Consider the following 15000-nt stretch of genomic DNA (forward strand, 5'->3'; position numbering starts at 1 on the left):
AACCTAAACCCTTCCCATAGAGCATCACATAAGAATGAAAGGCACACTATTTTATACAACAGCCCTCAAATACACCCATCCCTGACATCACATCTCACAAACCAAATGCATCATAAAAACAATTCTAGTAGTACTCTACTCAAACATCTATCATAATTTACCCTAGAATCCTACAATATGTCCACAAAAATACATCTACTCTCAGGTCATAAAACAAGCATTCACAATAGACTGCCAAATTCTATACTTCACCAAACTCTCCCAGAAATCAACCCAGGAGACAAATCACTCTCAAGACATGCAAAAATTGCACTGGCATGCTCACATCCAGATAATCACCTCACAGTAAAATAGTACCAACACAGAATTAGCCTGGCAAAAAACACTAACTGTTCCAGATGCAACAACCACACAGTAGACACAGATGACCTTGAATTACCCTGTCCTACACTCTTTCCGCAGAACAATATAAAATCTCTTCACCAAGTGATCTATGGACTGAAAAGGTGGCCATGGCCAGCTATTTGGTAGCTACAAGTCTCCTCCAAATGAGAACAGTGACAACAGATTGATTGATCTATAAAGTAAGTACAAAACACTGCTGGAACAAGATACTGTATGTTCAATCTAAAAATGCTCTATGAGAAACAATATTTACAAATCAATGATGACATGCATACATGATTCTAGAGAAAGCAGTGTAGTAGTAGTATTAGTAATAGGTATTAGTAGGTACATAGTAGGTATTAACTAAGGAGGAACTAGAACTTGGGTCACTTTTCTGAGGAAGGGCCTAATTCATCCTCATTTGTATACCCTGGTGTTTCTAATTACAATAACCATTCTTCGACTCCTGTTTTGCATTTATACTGTACATTACACTTTAAAACTTACTAGAGTTTAATATTTAAGTCATACATACATATACCAAGGACTTTTTTTCCTCTTTACAAGAGAGGTAGCCAAAGTTAAAAGACATAAATCTGCTACCACCCATTTCATCCCCTCATACTACACTCCCATTCACCACCCCTCCCTCCCTCCCTCCCTCCTTTTCTTGGATCCTCCTGGATGACAGGTCATCCCTGCATCTTGCCCATTGCCCTGGGTTAGAAGCAATGAAGCAAGACACAGCACATCCACAGTAAGGCCACTTCATTTAATTGGCAACCTCCCCCCCTCTCTCCATTCCCTCATACAGAAAAAGAGAGGACAAGAAGAAATCCCTTCGGGATGTGTCAAAATAAAAATTCACACATAACCACTCCCACCCACTCCCTTCTATGCATAACAGCATCATCCATATACAACCATTCTCCACTCACCCCTATCTTCTGTCTTCTCCCTTCCTTCCTCAACAGACATTATCCTCTTTCTCAATGCCCCTTTTACGCCATTCATCCATCTCATCCTCGGTTGCCCCCTCCTGTTCACTCCATCCACCTCTGCCTTCCACACTTCTTTACTAATCGTTCTTCACTCATTCTTAGTAATCACACTTCAGTCATGGCAAAGAACAATTTAAAAGAAAAATTGACCCATTCTACAATAGTACCAATATTCAAAATGGTCTAAAGACTTTGAACCACTTTGACAATCATTAACCCTTTGGAGAGTGGAGGTTTCTCCTAAGTTAATGACCCTGTGAATGTTAGCAAGGATAAAATCAATAAGTTGATTGGGTTAGTCATTACTATTTGGAGGAGTGAAAGTTCTTTCCAGGTAAACAAAATTGTCTCAAGTGTAATGATGACACTCCTCAATAACTTCACAGACAACTTACACTCCAAACTTTGAGATGCTAAATATCAAATAGTATCTAAATACACCCACTCCTGACCTACAACTACTCAGAAGCAAAAACCTGAGACCATTCTCCTACACACTATCAAGTCTCAAACTATAATAGTTATACCTACTCCTGATCCTGGATGGTGGTCCTACAAGACTCATGGAGAATGAGTCTTCACCTTGAGGTGTCATCAGGCTCAAAACAGCCTATACATGTCATGTTTAACCATTCTTGTCTTTATGCTCTTCTAATGCCACAAATTCTATGGATCTCTTTCACAACTTACTGCCCTGCCATGGGTAAATGCAACTATTACATCCCAACTTCAATGTCCTTTACTTTAGGGATTTTACTATAGTATATACCATAGAATGTGCCTTGGCTCCTCTCATGGATAAAATCAGCAGTCAACAGACTTCTTTTCACTTCATAATTATTTGTGAAAAGATGTAAGAAATACAGTTGAAGTTGGTACAGAAAGATCTTGGGCCCACACTGATTCAACACTGATAACAGTCCAACATTTTTTCCCAGAGAAATTTGAGTGAGGACCTGGGAGCCATTACTACCCACTGTGGAGCTGCAGATTTTCAGTCAGTAAAACTTGAGACAATAATCATTATTATAAAACAGTTCCTAGTGTTATGCTGTCATATATCAATGCTCTTAATAAACAGCAAAAGTTCTACTAGAAAAAATTATATAAAATCATACCTCACTAAATCAGATGCTCAATGAGACAGATGAAGGTGACAACAGGAACTACAGTATGAGTGGACTGCAGCTATCAGAAGGGAACCAATTATTAGTTTTCCATGTACATGAAAAACATCATATTATTATACCTGAAGAAAAATTTAGTATGCATATAATATTCCTAACTTCTACAGTATTTACAATAAAAAATATATGTCTATGATAAATTTTTCATCTAAAATAAGTGATATACTCTACTGTGACATTTGGTCAACCCTATTTGTGATCTAGAATATATTAGTGGTTATCATCACCATACATATAAATAGCATTATATGCTACTTTAACCTTGCAAATATGTTTATGCAGAAAAAAAAGGCCAGACAGTATTTAGTTGATTATGTTAAGTTTGTTTGCAAGGATTTTGCCAAATATTGGCTGGAAGTGATGGGTTTCCTGCATGAGACCTGGGGCAACAGACTGAACTACCTGGGATTTATGAAATTTTGCATTCTTACTCTTTTTACTAGATGGATGAAAAGATGATGAAAAACCTCATTGAAACCCTAATCCAAGACTGGAATATGCATCAGTGGTATGGTCCCCACACACAGTGAACAGTATAAGCAAGACTGAGAGAATACAAAGGGCAGCAACCAAACGGGTCCCCAACATGACAGGTAAATCATACAAGGAAAGACACTGGGTCTGCCAATTTTAGAAAATTGAAGAGAAAGAGGTGATATGATCACAGTATTCAAGTCACTATACAGGATTGATTACGTTGACAGAAAAGACTATGGTATTTTTTTTAGAAGTGTACACCTATGCGGTATAGCATTAGAAAATTAAATATTAATTTTGGAAATTATAATACATCAATGTAATATTTTTCTTGGCAGAAATCAATATCAGAATACTTTGCTAAAAGCTATGTAGAAACAAATTTGCATCAACTCCTTTAGATGCCATCTTTGTTTTGATAGATTCGGAGGTCAGAGATGACAACGATGACGACCTGATGACCTCTAGAATTACAGGTACCACTTTATTAAATATATGTTAGGTTAAGTAGGTAGGTTAGGTTAGGTTAAGTAGGTAGGTTGGATTAGAATAGATGAATTTATCATACTTTAATTTCTTTGATCGCCACCTCTACCAAAACAAAGATCGCGTCTCAAGTAGTTTGTTTGTTAATAGCTTTTAGCAATTTTTTTCTATTATTGATTTCCACCAAGAATAACATATATTACATTGATGTATTATAATCTACAAAATCATTATTCAATTTTCTATTGCTTTATTGCATAAGTGTGCACTTCTATAAAATTACCACAACCTCTTAAGGATAGAAGGGTAGTAATCAAGATAAGAAATAATGCCATAACATTTAAGAATTTATCATTCTGCCAAAAAAAATATACACATTCAATATGCTGTGTACACACAAAATTTTATTTCAGCTTTACATAATCCCTCATATGTAAATAAATGGTATGTCATTATAACTTTGCTTAACATTTACTTTATTCAAGAGACCACAATGCAGAATGCTCAAGGTCTCTTTGTTTATAGGTAGGTCAAACACCACCAGAGGCGCCACCGTCGATGACGAGCACAATAGCGCGTCATTTTATGCGCACGCCGTTCAAACGGCCAAATTTACATACCGCGGGAAATTTAATTAATAAAAATGTTGCGCGAGTGTATTTACTACGATCGTAATAAATTTCAAACATTCACATCATCAGTTACATGTCGGTTAATAAAAACATTAGATAAACATGGCGGCCTGCATTCAGCAGTATATAAAAAATTGGTATATGTTTCAACGTAAAAAATGAGCTAACAAATTTATTGTGCGGGCAACTGACCATAATTAACCAAAACTACTAGTATCGTGGATTATTCTAATACCAAAATAAAGTCAGTATGTTACGGTAGAGCTGAGAAATTGGTTGTTAAAATTAGTTTTTTTTTCTATCGGGTCGGATTATCGGATAACAACATCAACATCCATCCCGCCATCTTATCTATCACTGGTGATATGGACCAAACTTCACTCTATTAAGTTTCTTACTATTATGTTATTAGTGTAATAGACTTATAGTTGAATTATTTTAAATATTTCCTTTAAAATGTGTGATTTTCATGTAATTTGATCGAAGAGAAGTTACGTTTTCATCCTCCGTAATATTACGGACCACAGCTACGATTCGTCCTGCCCGCTATCTATGATCACTGGTGGTATGGATCAAACTACACTATTAAGTTTGTTACTATTGGGTTATTAGCGTAATACCTTGCATATAATTGAATTATTCAAATTATTTTCTTTAAAATGTGTGATTTTCATGTAATTTTACGGTATTCGTAGCTGTGGTGGGTAATTTTGCAGAGGATAAAAACGTAATTATATGATCAAATTACATGGAAATCACACATCTTATAGAAAATAGGTCAAATAATGCAACCATATGCTAATTTTTTATATAAAATTGTGCCTGTCAGTAAAAACCGTCATTGTTTACGTTTGATCGGCGATCAGTCAGACCGCACGTTTCGGCCCGATTTCCTCGGACAAAATAGGCCCGATTTAATTCCATTCAAAATGCAATATCTCGAGAACTAGGACAGCTAGATGGATAAATCAAATTGCATTATACTCATAGCGACTTTTTCCATCCCATGAGAACTACTTCAGCTCAAATATCAGGAATTCCATTTTCATATTGACCTAGCTATTGTTTAGTTTGTAATATATGAATTTCTATGAAAACATTTTACTTTTTAGTAATATGAACTTACTTGAAGTATGAGATTCTGCCCATGCAGGGTAAATCACAATTCTGAAGTTATAATGTTACACTTACTGGATCCTGGATCATAGTCCTACATAAATTTGTCATTTGCAATCGATACTAACTTTGAAAAGCAACCTATGTTATAAAACTGTCAAATCATATGGGCAGTTCATTACCAGTATAATTTTATGTAATAAAGGATCACTGTCAAATGAACAAATAAGTTATATTTGAATTCCTTGTTTTAAATGTTCATTTACAAATCACTAATGCCACAATAACTCAATGGATGACTCTAATTAACTTACATCAACCGAATCTTAACTTCTGTTTGGGTACAACAGGCAGGTCAGGATCAGCTGATTTTCTAAAAAGCCCAACCTCCTCCTGATAATCACTCAGTTAAAAACACTGTCATCCGCATATTCGTAGATCACGCTTGCAAACCTAGACATATCTAATATAAGTATACTACACATCTTGCACAAAATTTCATGACAATAAAAGTAGAACACGTACAAATGAAAAATTGTAGGAGTGCGCACCTCCTGGCTCAAATGACACATAGGTGACGTTTGAATTTGACTCAAATAAATAGTACGAATGATTATATCATTTTTATTTGCAAAACAAAAATAACATATGCTTAAATCGAAAATATTAATATATAACCGAATATACAGATAATTACATGCACAAACTCAAAACACCTGTTTTGTGATTGTAACACTTTATTTCTCCCAGTTTCGAACGGGATATCAGTCAGGAAACAGTTGTTTGTGTTTATATCCAATTAGGAGCACGGGGGATTTTACTTCACTTTCGATTGGCTCAGTGCTTGCCTTTTCAGGTAATCATATGATCTTGCAAAGTGTGTTCATAGTGTGCAATGTAAATAGTTTAGGGCGTGCGACATTGTACGGTACTTCAAGATGGTTAGCTCGAGGCCCATGGTATAGAAGGTTGTGGCAGTAGCCTTGATGCAAGGTTGGTTCTATTTACAGATTTTCTTTCATTTTGCTTCAGCTCGGCTTAACCAGTACATACATAAGCAACAGTGGTAAAGCATCTATGCATACTTCGGCTTTGGTTGAGGTTGAAAGTCAAAACTGTCAAGTTGTCATACTTGTGATGAGCTTATTTTTTTGTCACCTGTTTGGTCTTGAAATCATTTAAGCCTTCAAGGATGCAAGTGATGTTGGGCTTTCTGCATTGTATTTTGAATGTGTGAACCTTATGTAGTGTACTTTTCATAGGTCTGATTTGTAGATATTGCTAATATCAACAATTTAGAAATGGGTGCATGAATTAAAGTGGATATTTGTTTAGTTTTGTGTGCAGAGTATTAAGTGCTTATCGTTTGGGTTATGTTTTGCATAAAGATTAAGATTAATCAAGACATGATATTGTAGAGTAGATGCTCATGAACATGCACATAGCTATAGTAATTTGTGATTATTACAATTGTATTTGATACTAGTCAACACTTGTTTGTTAATGGACACGTGATTTATGACTTGTAAGTTTTACTGAGAACTGTATTGATATATCAAGTTTAATTATTTTTTAGTCATGTCACCAATGATTTTGATTAAAACTGGATAAGTGAATAAGACAGCTGGGTTTATTTTCCTAGTAAACTGTATATTTTTAGTAAAAAAAATTGCTATAGCTAAAGTCAAGGAGGATACTGGAGAATTTAAGATTGATGGGGAGTGACATGATGATATCCTTGACACATTCCTTCATAGAAGATCCTGTCACTCTGTCTATTCTTCCTCAACTTTGTCACCAATACATACTTTTGCTTGTTGATCATTCTAATGATATTTTAATGCTTCACTCTTCCCACCCTCCAATCTATTCCATATTGCTCTTACTCCTGGCACCACCAAACTGTGCATCCTCAAGTGGTATTTACTCTCATCCAAGTTGACCAGCCCACCTCAGTTGGGCCTGTTCTTTCTCCCAGTGCTATGTGTACCTGAGTCCATTCACAACTCTTATCCTTCCATACTTTGTCATATTTTCTAACTTTGTGCATAGCCTGAAAGTATCTTATAACCACTATGCCCATATGAATTTTCTCTCTTACATTCATCCTCATTACCTGCAATAGAATTTTACCCTACCTTTCAGTCCACACTACAAACTGTGTAACATAACCAACATGTTGAGACAGCAGTAACATGTTTAAGAACAAAAAATTCTCGTGTGACCCATAATTTTCTTATGACTAACAATGATACCCCCTTCCCTCCCCAGCCTGCTCTTGTAGTGCTTCCCACACTATATCACACACTTTACTTGAATACCTTACCTACACATCCCCTTGCAACAACCTCACCTTGTTGCACAAACAATGGTTCTGTAATTTTTCATTTTAAAATTAACATTGCCACCCCTATCAAGTCTATATATTTCTTTACAAGTTTAATGTTTTTTCAAACTATAACCACCTCATACCATGCACACCTTCTGATGTGGTGCCCCAACATTTACACAGTTAAAGAATATACTCTCCTGTACTTATACTTAACTAGCTGACCCAAACTTCTTATCTGACTTTGTGAACACAAAGTGGTTCTTGATAATGGTGTGATATTATCCTTAAGGATAGAAGTGTTGGTTAATTGTCTGGATGAAGTACAGTTCATATGTTTATCATCCATACTCCTCTTCCATATATAATAGTCAGCACAACTTCATGCATTAAAATACGTAGGGAAGAAAAGTGTAAATATGAGAAAGACATAATGAATAAATGTAAAGCTCAGCCAAAACTATTCTATAGATATGTAAATGGGAAACTGAAAAACAAGCAAGAAATAGTGAAACAATGCCAAGGGAACACAGAATACACAAAAGATACCAAAATGGCAGAAGTTATGTGCAAACATTTTGTTTGTTTTCACTCGAGAAAAAATACGACAACAGGTTGAAGGGAGAGAAGGGAACCCCCCCCCCATGAAGGAAATAGTAATAACATGGAAGGAAATAATGGATCAAATAACAAACCTCAATGTCAGAAAATCACATGGCCCGGATGTAATAGCAAATTGGATATTAAAAGAATGTAAAGAAGAACTAGTAGACAATATATACAACATAATATATTGCTCACTCAAAGAAGGAAAAATGCCATAAGACTGAAAAAATGCTGATATTGTACCAATCTATAAAGGAGGAAATAAAGAAGACCCAATAAATTACAGACCGGTTTCCCTTACAAGCACAGTAATAAAAATCTGCAAAAAATTTATAAAAAGTAGATGGATAAAACATTTAAAGAAGACAATTTGGATTCAGACAGGGAAGATTGTACACCATAAATTTGATCTGCTTTAACTCGAGGCTACTAGATATAATACAGGAAAGGGACAGAGGGACTGATTGCACATTCCTAGATCTACAAAAAGCTGTTGATAAAGTCTCTCACAAAAAACTTTTAAGATAGAAACTATAGGAGGGATACAAGGTAAACTACTGAAGTGGATGGAGGACTTTTTGCATGGAAGAAAAATTAAGGTAGTGTTCAGAGAGAAGACTTCTACTTGGGAAGAGGTAATTAGTGGAGTCCCACAAGGATCAGTGCTGGCTCCAATAATGTTTGCCATTTATGTGAATGACATGGACGAGGGAGTGGAATGTTATATGAGCTTCTTTGCATATGATGCAAAACTGTTAAAGTGAGTACTGAAACGGACTGCGAATCATTACAGAGAGATCTAAACAGGGTTTGGGAATGGAGTCAGAAGTGGGAAGTGGAATTCAACACTAAAAATGTAGCATAATGGAGTTTGGAAAAATTTAAAAAAGGATATCTGGAAGTTATAAAATTGGTGAAAAAGAAGTTAAGAAAGAGGGATCTGAAAAAGACCTGGGAGTGATCATCACAAAAGATATGTCCCCTGACAAACATATAAACAAGATTGTGAGCAAAACCTGCAACTTATTCAGAGCAATAAAAGTGGCTTTTACCTACTTGGATGTAGAAATGGTAAGGAAAATACTAGTCACAATGATAAGGCCTAAATTGGAGAATGCAGCAATAATGTGGTCACCCAATACAAAAAAAAATATAAAGAAGATTGAGAGAATCCAGAGAGCAGTTATGAGGATGGCCCCAGAACTATCAAAGCTCCCATATGAAGAAAGACTGTTAAAATTGGAGTGGTCGACTCTGGAACAGGGGAGAGAAAGAGGTGACTTGTCCATCTATAGAATTATGAAGGGCAGAGAAGACTTTCTAAATTGGGATAAAAGAAACACAAGAGGACATGGAAAGAAGCTTAAAAAGGACAATTATAGAAGGGACCTGAAAAAGAACAGCTTTCCCCACAGAGGGGTGGATGTATGCACGAATTTAAGAGCAAACTGGATATGGAAAGATACAAAGACAGGACAGCATGAGCTTAGCTCCCCTTTCCTGTAAGATACAAATAGGTAAATGTATGCCTTTCATTGCTTTCATCGACATATTTGTCTGTACCTTTTTCAGGGCACCTCATGCCTTCTTCTCTTCTCTATAGTCAATCTCTACATTCAATAAAGGCAAAATTTATATTTTTACAGCAGCCTGTAAGACATTGATCACTGTAGTGTTTAGTTGCAAGTTTAGATATATGCAACATCATTAGATGAAACATAAGCACAAGCTTTCAATATCAGCACTCTGTGAGATCACTCACTCATATTTACATCATAAGTCCTTCAGCTTGCATTTGTTAATTGCAAACAGGCAGTCAAGATAATGACTTCTCTTCAGATAGAACATGAAAGAGAAGTTGTGCTCATTTTTCCATTGCATTTCAGATACTGTACTGCTAGTTGGTGCTTGATTGGTGGTCAGATATTTGGAAATTTGAAAGCAGTTCATATATTATTAGCTACCGCTTTTTTATGTTTTGCTTGCTGAATATTTTAGCCTTTTTTTAGTATAATTTCAAAGGCACAAAATTGTTATTTTGTTATATCTTTAAGAGACTAAGGCACGATATAAGCCCTCTTATTGTATACGTATATAACAATAATAAATTGTGTCATACATGATACTGAAATTACGCTGTGGTTGATAACAGCACACTAGAGCAGGAGGGCAGCAGGACGAATGGCCAGTGGGAAAGATAGGCGGAGCTACGAACGTGAGTCATCAAGTGATACGGATAATCCAGATACTGAAGGGAGACGTCACCGATCCTACAGGAACCGTTTCGGGTGAGTTTATTAATTTTATTTATTTGTTTATTTACTTATTTGTTGTATTTGTTTTTGTGTTGATTTTTTTTTTTTTTTTTTTTTTTTTTTTCTGTTCTGTATTTATTAATTGATTTATTAATTTATGTTTCTTATTTATTGTATTTATTTATTTTTTATTTCTTTATTTTATTTACTTGTTTATTTTTTCATTTTCATGGATGATTTCATGGTAAGTCTTCTTAATTAGAAACGGGTAAGGGTTAGTCAAGTAGATATCTTTCTTATAAAGAGTGTTAAGCACAGAATATTAATGTAAACATATGTTTCAGTTGATTAATGATAGATATGCATACATCAAAAGGCCCCTTCCCTCTTAATAAGGGGAGGTGACGGATTCAAAGCATATACCCACCCTTTACCCATCCCACACTTGTCCAAAATTGCCATAGCTCCTTGTAGAGGAAGGGTCATTCCTAGCCCCCACCACACTGTTTGCGTGAGTAGCAGTACAACAAGACACAGCATAGCCATAGCAGGACTAAACAGTAGAAGCTGGTTTACCCCTGCAGCTTCATTTGATGACCCTTCTCCCATAATTTACCTGAGAATTTACAAAGCAGACAAGAAAATATCCTTTCAGACCACATTAATGGCTCATCCATTCATAACCACTCTCCACTCACACCTATCTGATGTTTAGTGATTTATGATAGAATTACAATAGTGGAGTGATTGATGTTAAGATGAAGGTTTAGTGTGTTACTATTTATTTTATTTTTATTTTTTTAAGAATCCTCAATCCCACCCATCCATCCCATCACATAACACAAGCTCAACCATCTGAATGCATTCTAAGTGGACCTGTATTTATCTAATTGTAGTATACAGGAAAGGAGCAATGCTTGTTGGGTCCTATTTCTTACTCTCCAATTTATCATACCTAGCCTCAATTTATGTACTGTTCTGACTTATTCTATATCCTCGATTTCCAATTGCCATGTTTAGATTTGAATTCATGTATTGGTTGAGATTGGGCTATATCACCTTCTAAGCTATTTCAAGTATTTATGCATCAATATGGAAAACTGTGAGTGACATTTGTTGCACTGGAGAGCTGTGTGTGCATATATGACTGGTCTTGTGCATTGAGCACATGTGTAAGGACCTGGGTTTGTTTCATTATTATTGGATTGTAGAAGAGGTGGGAGGATGAGTTCTGGTGATACTGCTCCCATACAGAAAAAAATTATGAGTATAGGATGGACGTTGGAATGTTGTGTTGGTGAACATTAGGTCTGTTCTTGCTCCTTGGGGCTGCACCTCAGTGAAGATGATTGATGGTTCTTCTCCAGGGGCACTGTGACTTTTGGGGGTCCATCCTCTTGTCACCTTGGTTCCATTATGAGAAGGAGGAGCTCCTTGGCAGGCACATTTTTAAGAATATATATATATATATATATATATATATATATATATATATATATATATATATATATATATATATATATATATATATATATATATATATATATATATTGTTAGGAGTAGTCCTCACTCCAGTCCCCACCTCTTCTTTGACTGTCCCACAACCTTATTGACCCACAAGTGGTCCCATGGGACATGCTTACCAGCCGCGTGACTCGACCCAGAGCTTCCTTGAGGAACATGTGCAGTACCAGCATTGGCTAGCGATAACTAACCTTCACCTTGGCCAGCCACGTAATTACGAACACTGGATTCATTGAGGAACGCATACCCTCTGTCTTCATGAGTCACCAGCATCAGAGTGTTTTGCCCATGACTTCCCATGCATCCCACTTGACCTTGCACCAATTAGGAGCACAGGTCATGAACCTGCCCATGTATTTAAAGGCTGAACGAAAGCTGAGGATTCAGATCACCTAGGAGCATCATACGTGAGCCTGGCTCATTGTTTCTGCTCTCTCACCTCCTCCCCCCTCCCTCACAAACAGATCAAGTTGGGACATGACTTGAAACTCACAGTTGTCACCTCCCTCATCATCCCCTCCTACTTTTCTCTCCCTTAGAAGCAAACTATCATTATTGGTGCCCAACATTCATGTCTGATTAAACAAATCTCTCCATCAGAGTCTGCCTCAACCAGCCTAATATATATATATATATATATATTTTCTTCTTCTTCTTCTTCTTCTTTTCTTCCTTTCTTTCTCTCTTTCTTTGTTCCTTTTGACTTTTGACTTTGGCTACCTCTTGTAAGGGGGGAAAAGCCTTTGGTATGTGGTGAATGGGAGTGGAGTATGTTGGGATGAAATGGGTGGGTAGGAATGGATTTATGCCTTTGACTTTGGCTACCTCCCTTGTAAAGAGGAAAAAAGCCCTTGGTATGTGTGTGTATGTATGCATGTAATAAGGTCATGAGGATGTTCACTGGCAAAGTGGGTTTGAGCATCATTACTTGTGGCAGAGGTCAAGGTGACAGCAGTTTGAACCCTGCTGCAAGTGTGTTAGACCAAAGGCATGGTTCATTAGATTCCATGCTACAGAGTCCTCTGATAGGGGGAGTTTGCAAAATTTAATGAAATCACTCAATCAATCAATAAAGTAGTCCTTTTGTATGCTTTGTTTTTAAACATGACACATGCAAAGATATTAGTTTGATCTTGGTGACAATCATTGATATAATTAGTTTATAAAAAAAACTACAGTGGTCCCATATTTCTGCAGTGTGTTTTAGTTTTTAGGGGGAAAAATTAAACACACTTTTCTCTAGATTTAGTATGACTATTATGCATTGATTACATATGAAGAAGCAGTCCTGTAATCTAACTGACCCATAGTTCACTGAAGGAAGACTTTATGTAGTGTTGTCTGAATTGGGTGAGTATTGGGCAGCATAAGATAACATGTCCAGAGTCTATGTATGTGATGACTGCTTCAGCATTTACCTAATTCTAATGTACAGAAAAGGAACTAGGTTTGTGGGGACTCGCTTGAATGTACTGTATACATGTATATAGAAGAAATGGTGAAGGAGGTAAATGTGATAGTAAACATAAGAATGGAGGGGACTGCAAGAAACCATAAGGCCTACACTAGTCATTTCCATGTTCTTTACCTCCTGTCATCCTTAACCATAAAGTTATCTAATCTTCTCTTAAGCAACCAATTGTTTCAGCACTCACTGTATGGTTACCAAATCTATTCCATTCGTTAACCACCCTGTTGCACTCTGTTAGTAAACCAGTTCTTGTCTATTTCCTACTTAATCTTGAATTTGTCCAAGTTAAATCCATTACTACAAGTCCTGCCCTACTGTGTTAACATGATGACCTCAATTAGGTCACCCCACACTCTTTGTCTTACCAAAAAGTGCAAGTTAAGGTGCCTAAGCCTGTCTTTATATGGTAAATTTTTTAATACCTTGTGCCAAGGTAAGAGGGAGGGGAGTGTAGTGTGATAGGGATGGAATGGGTGGGAGTGGTTTTTCATGCCTTTGTTTTTTGGCTAACTCCCTTATAAGGGCGAAAAAAGCTTTTGGTATATGTATGGATGTATCATTTTAGTCATTCTCCTCTGTACTGATTCTAGTCAATCAATGTCTATTCTACAGGACAGAGACCAAAACTGTACTGCATAGTCAAGAATGGGTCTAATAGTCGCCAGATAGTGTAATGATTAACTCTGCACTTTTGTTAGTGACAGACAGGGGTTTGGAGTTCGTGAATGATAGTAGAGAAAAGGGAAAGATGAACCAGTTGTTGTTTGTGAATGACATTGCACTTGTTGCTGAGTCTGAGAATAGACTACGACAGTTTGAAGAGTATGTGAGATGAGAAAGCTGAAAGTAAATGGAGGCAAAGGTGATGAATTGTACAAGGAGTGTGTTAGGCTGGTAGTCTGCCCCACGTTGGGCAGCCAGTTAGGCTGGTTGAAGGGAAACTCTGGTGGAGAGTTGGTTTATTTAACTATGAATGTTAGGTGCCAGTGGGGGTGGGGAACGAGACGGCGAAGGAGGTGACAGCTATGCTTCAAGTTGTGTCCCCGGGCGACCTGCTTGCGAGCAAGGTGGGGGTGGGGGAAGCAGGAGCCGCGAGCCAGGCTCACGTATGCTGTTTCGAGGCTATCTGAATCTTCGGCGTCCGTTCAGCTCTTATATACACGAGCAGGTCATGACCCGTGCTCCTAATTGGCGTGAGGTCACGTGTGCTGCGTGGGGAAGTCGGAGGCAAAACGTTTGACGCCGGTGACTCACGAAGACAGATGGTATGCGTTCTTCAGTAGGTCCAGTATTCCGTGTCACGTGGCTGGCCGACGCTGGCATTGCACGTGTGTTCCTCAAGGAGGTTGTGTCCCACCCGTGGGCCTCAAGGAAGCTCTGGGTCGCGTCGCAGCTGGGAGACGCGAGCGTGTCAGTTAGGTCGTGAGACGCCAAGAAGAAGTGAGGTGAAGGAGTGAGTACTACTACTGAGTGATAATGGTGGTGGGATGGAGATGAGCGGGTAAGAGGCCGGAGGAAAGGAAGATATT

At 37.2% G+C, this 15000-nt stretch overlaps 2 protein-coding genes across 9 annotated transcripts in view; one reads left to right on the forward strand and one right to left on the reverse strand.

Annotated features, from left to right (window-relative positions):
* Window positions 1–5877, reverse strand: part of LOC143025327 (TBC1 domain family member 20) — a 20701-nt gene extending 14824 nt beyond the window's left edge. The window contains exons 1-3 of one of the 6 annotated variants that reach the window (XM_076184812.1): window positions 5601–5805; window positions 2507–2576; window positions 1920–2082 (exon numbers count right to left, since the gene is read on the reverse strand). The gene's annotated coding sequence lies outside the window, so the exon portion shown is untranslated. The other 5 variants (XM_076184810.1, XM_076184809.1, XM_076184811.1 and 2 more) reach the window with 5 other exon arrangements.
* A 155-nt stretch (window positions 5878–6032) lies between these two features.
* Window positions 6033–15000, forward strand: part of LOC143025326 (BTB/POZ domain-containing protein KCTD20-like) — a 328555-nt gene continuing 319587 nt past the window's right edge. For 2 of the 3 annotated variants that reach the window (XM_076184804.1, XM_076184806.1), the window contains exons 1-2: window positions 6033–6279; window positions 10374–10509. In XM_076184804.1, coding sequence (XP_076040919.1) covers window positions 10403–10509 — 107 coding nt within the window. In that variant the 5' untranslated portion in view covers window positions 6033–6279; window positions 10374–10402. The remainder of the gene's footprint in view (window positions 6280–10373; window positions 10510–15000) is intronic. The other variant, XM_076184805.1, reaches the window with a different exon arrangement.

The sequence above is a fragment of the Oratosquilla oratoria genome, chromosome 5, assembly GCF_046742065.1.
Source record: "Oratosquilla oratoria isolate Oo_2021 chromosome 5, ASM4674206v1, whole genome shotgun sequence".
In the NCBI taxonomy this organism is placed as follows: Eukaryota; Metazoa; Arthropoda; class Malacostraca; order Stomatopoda; family Squillidae; genus Oratosquilla; species Oratosquilla oratoria.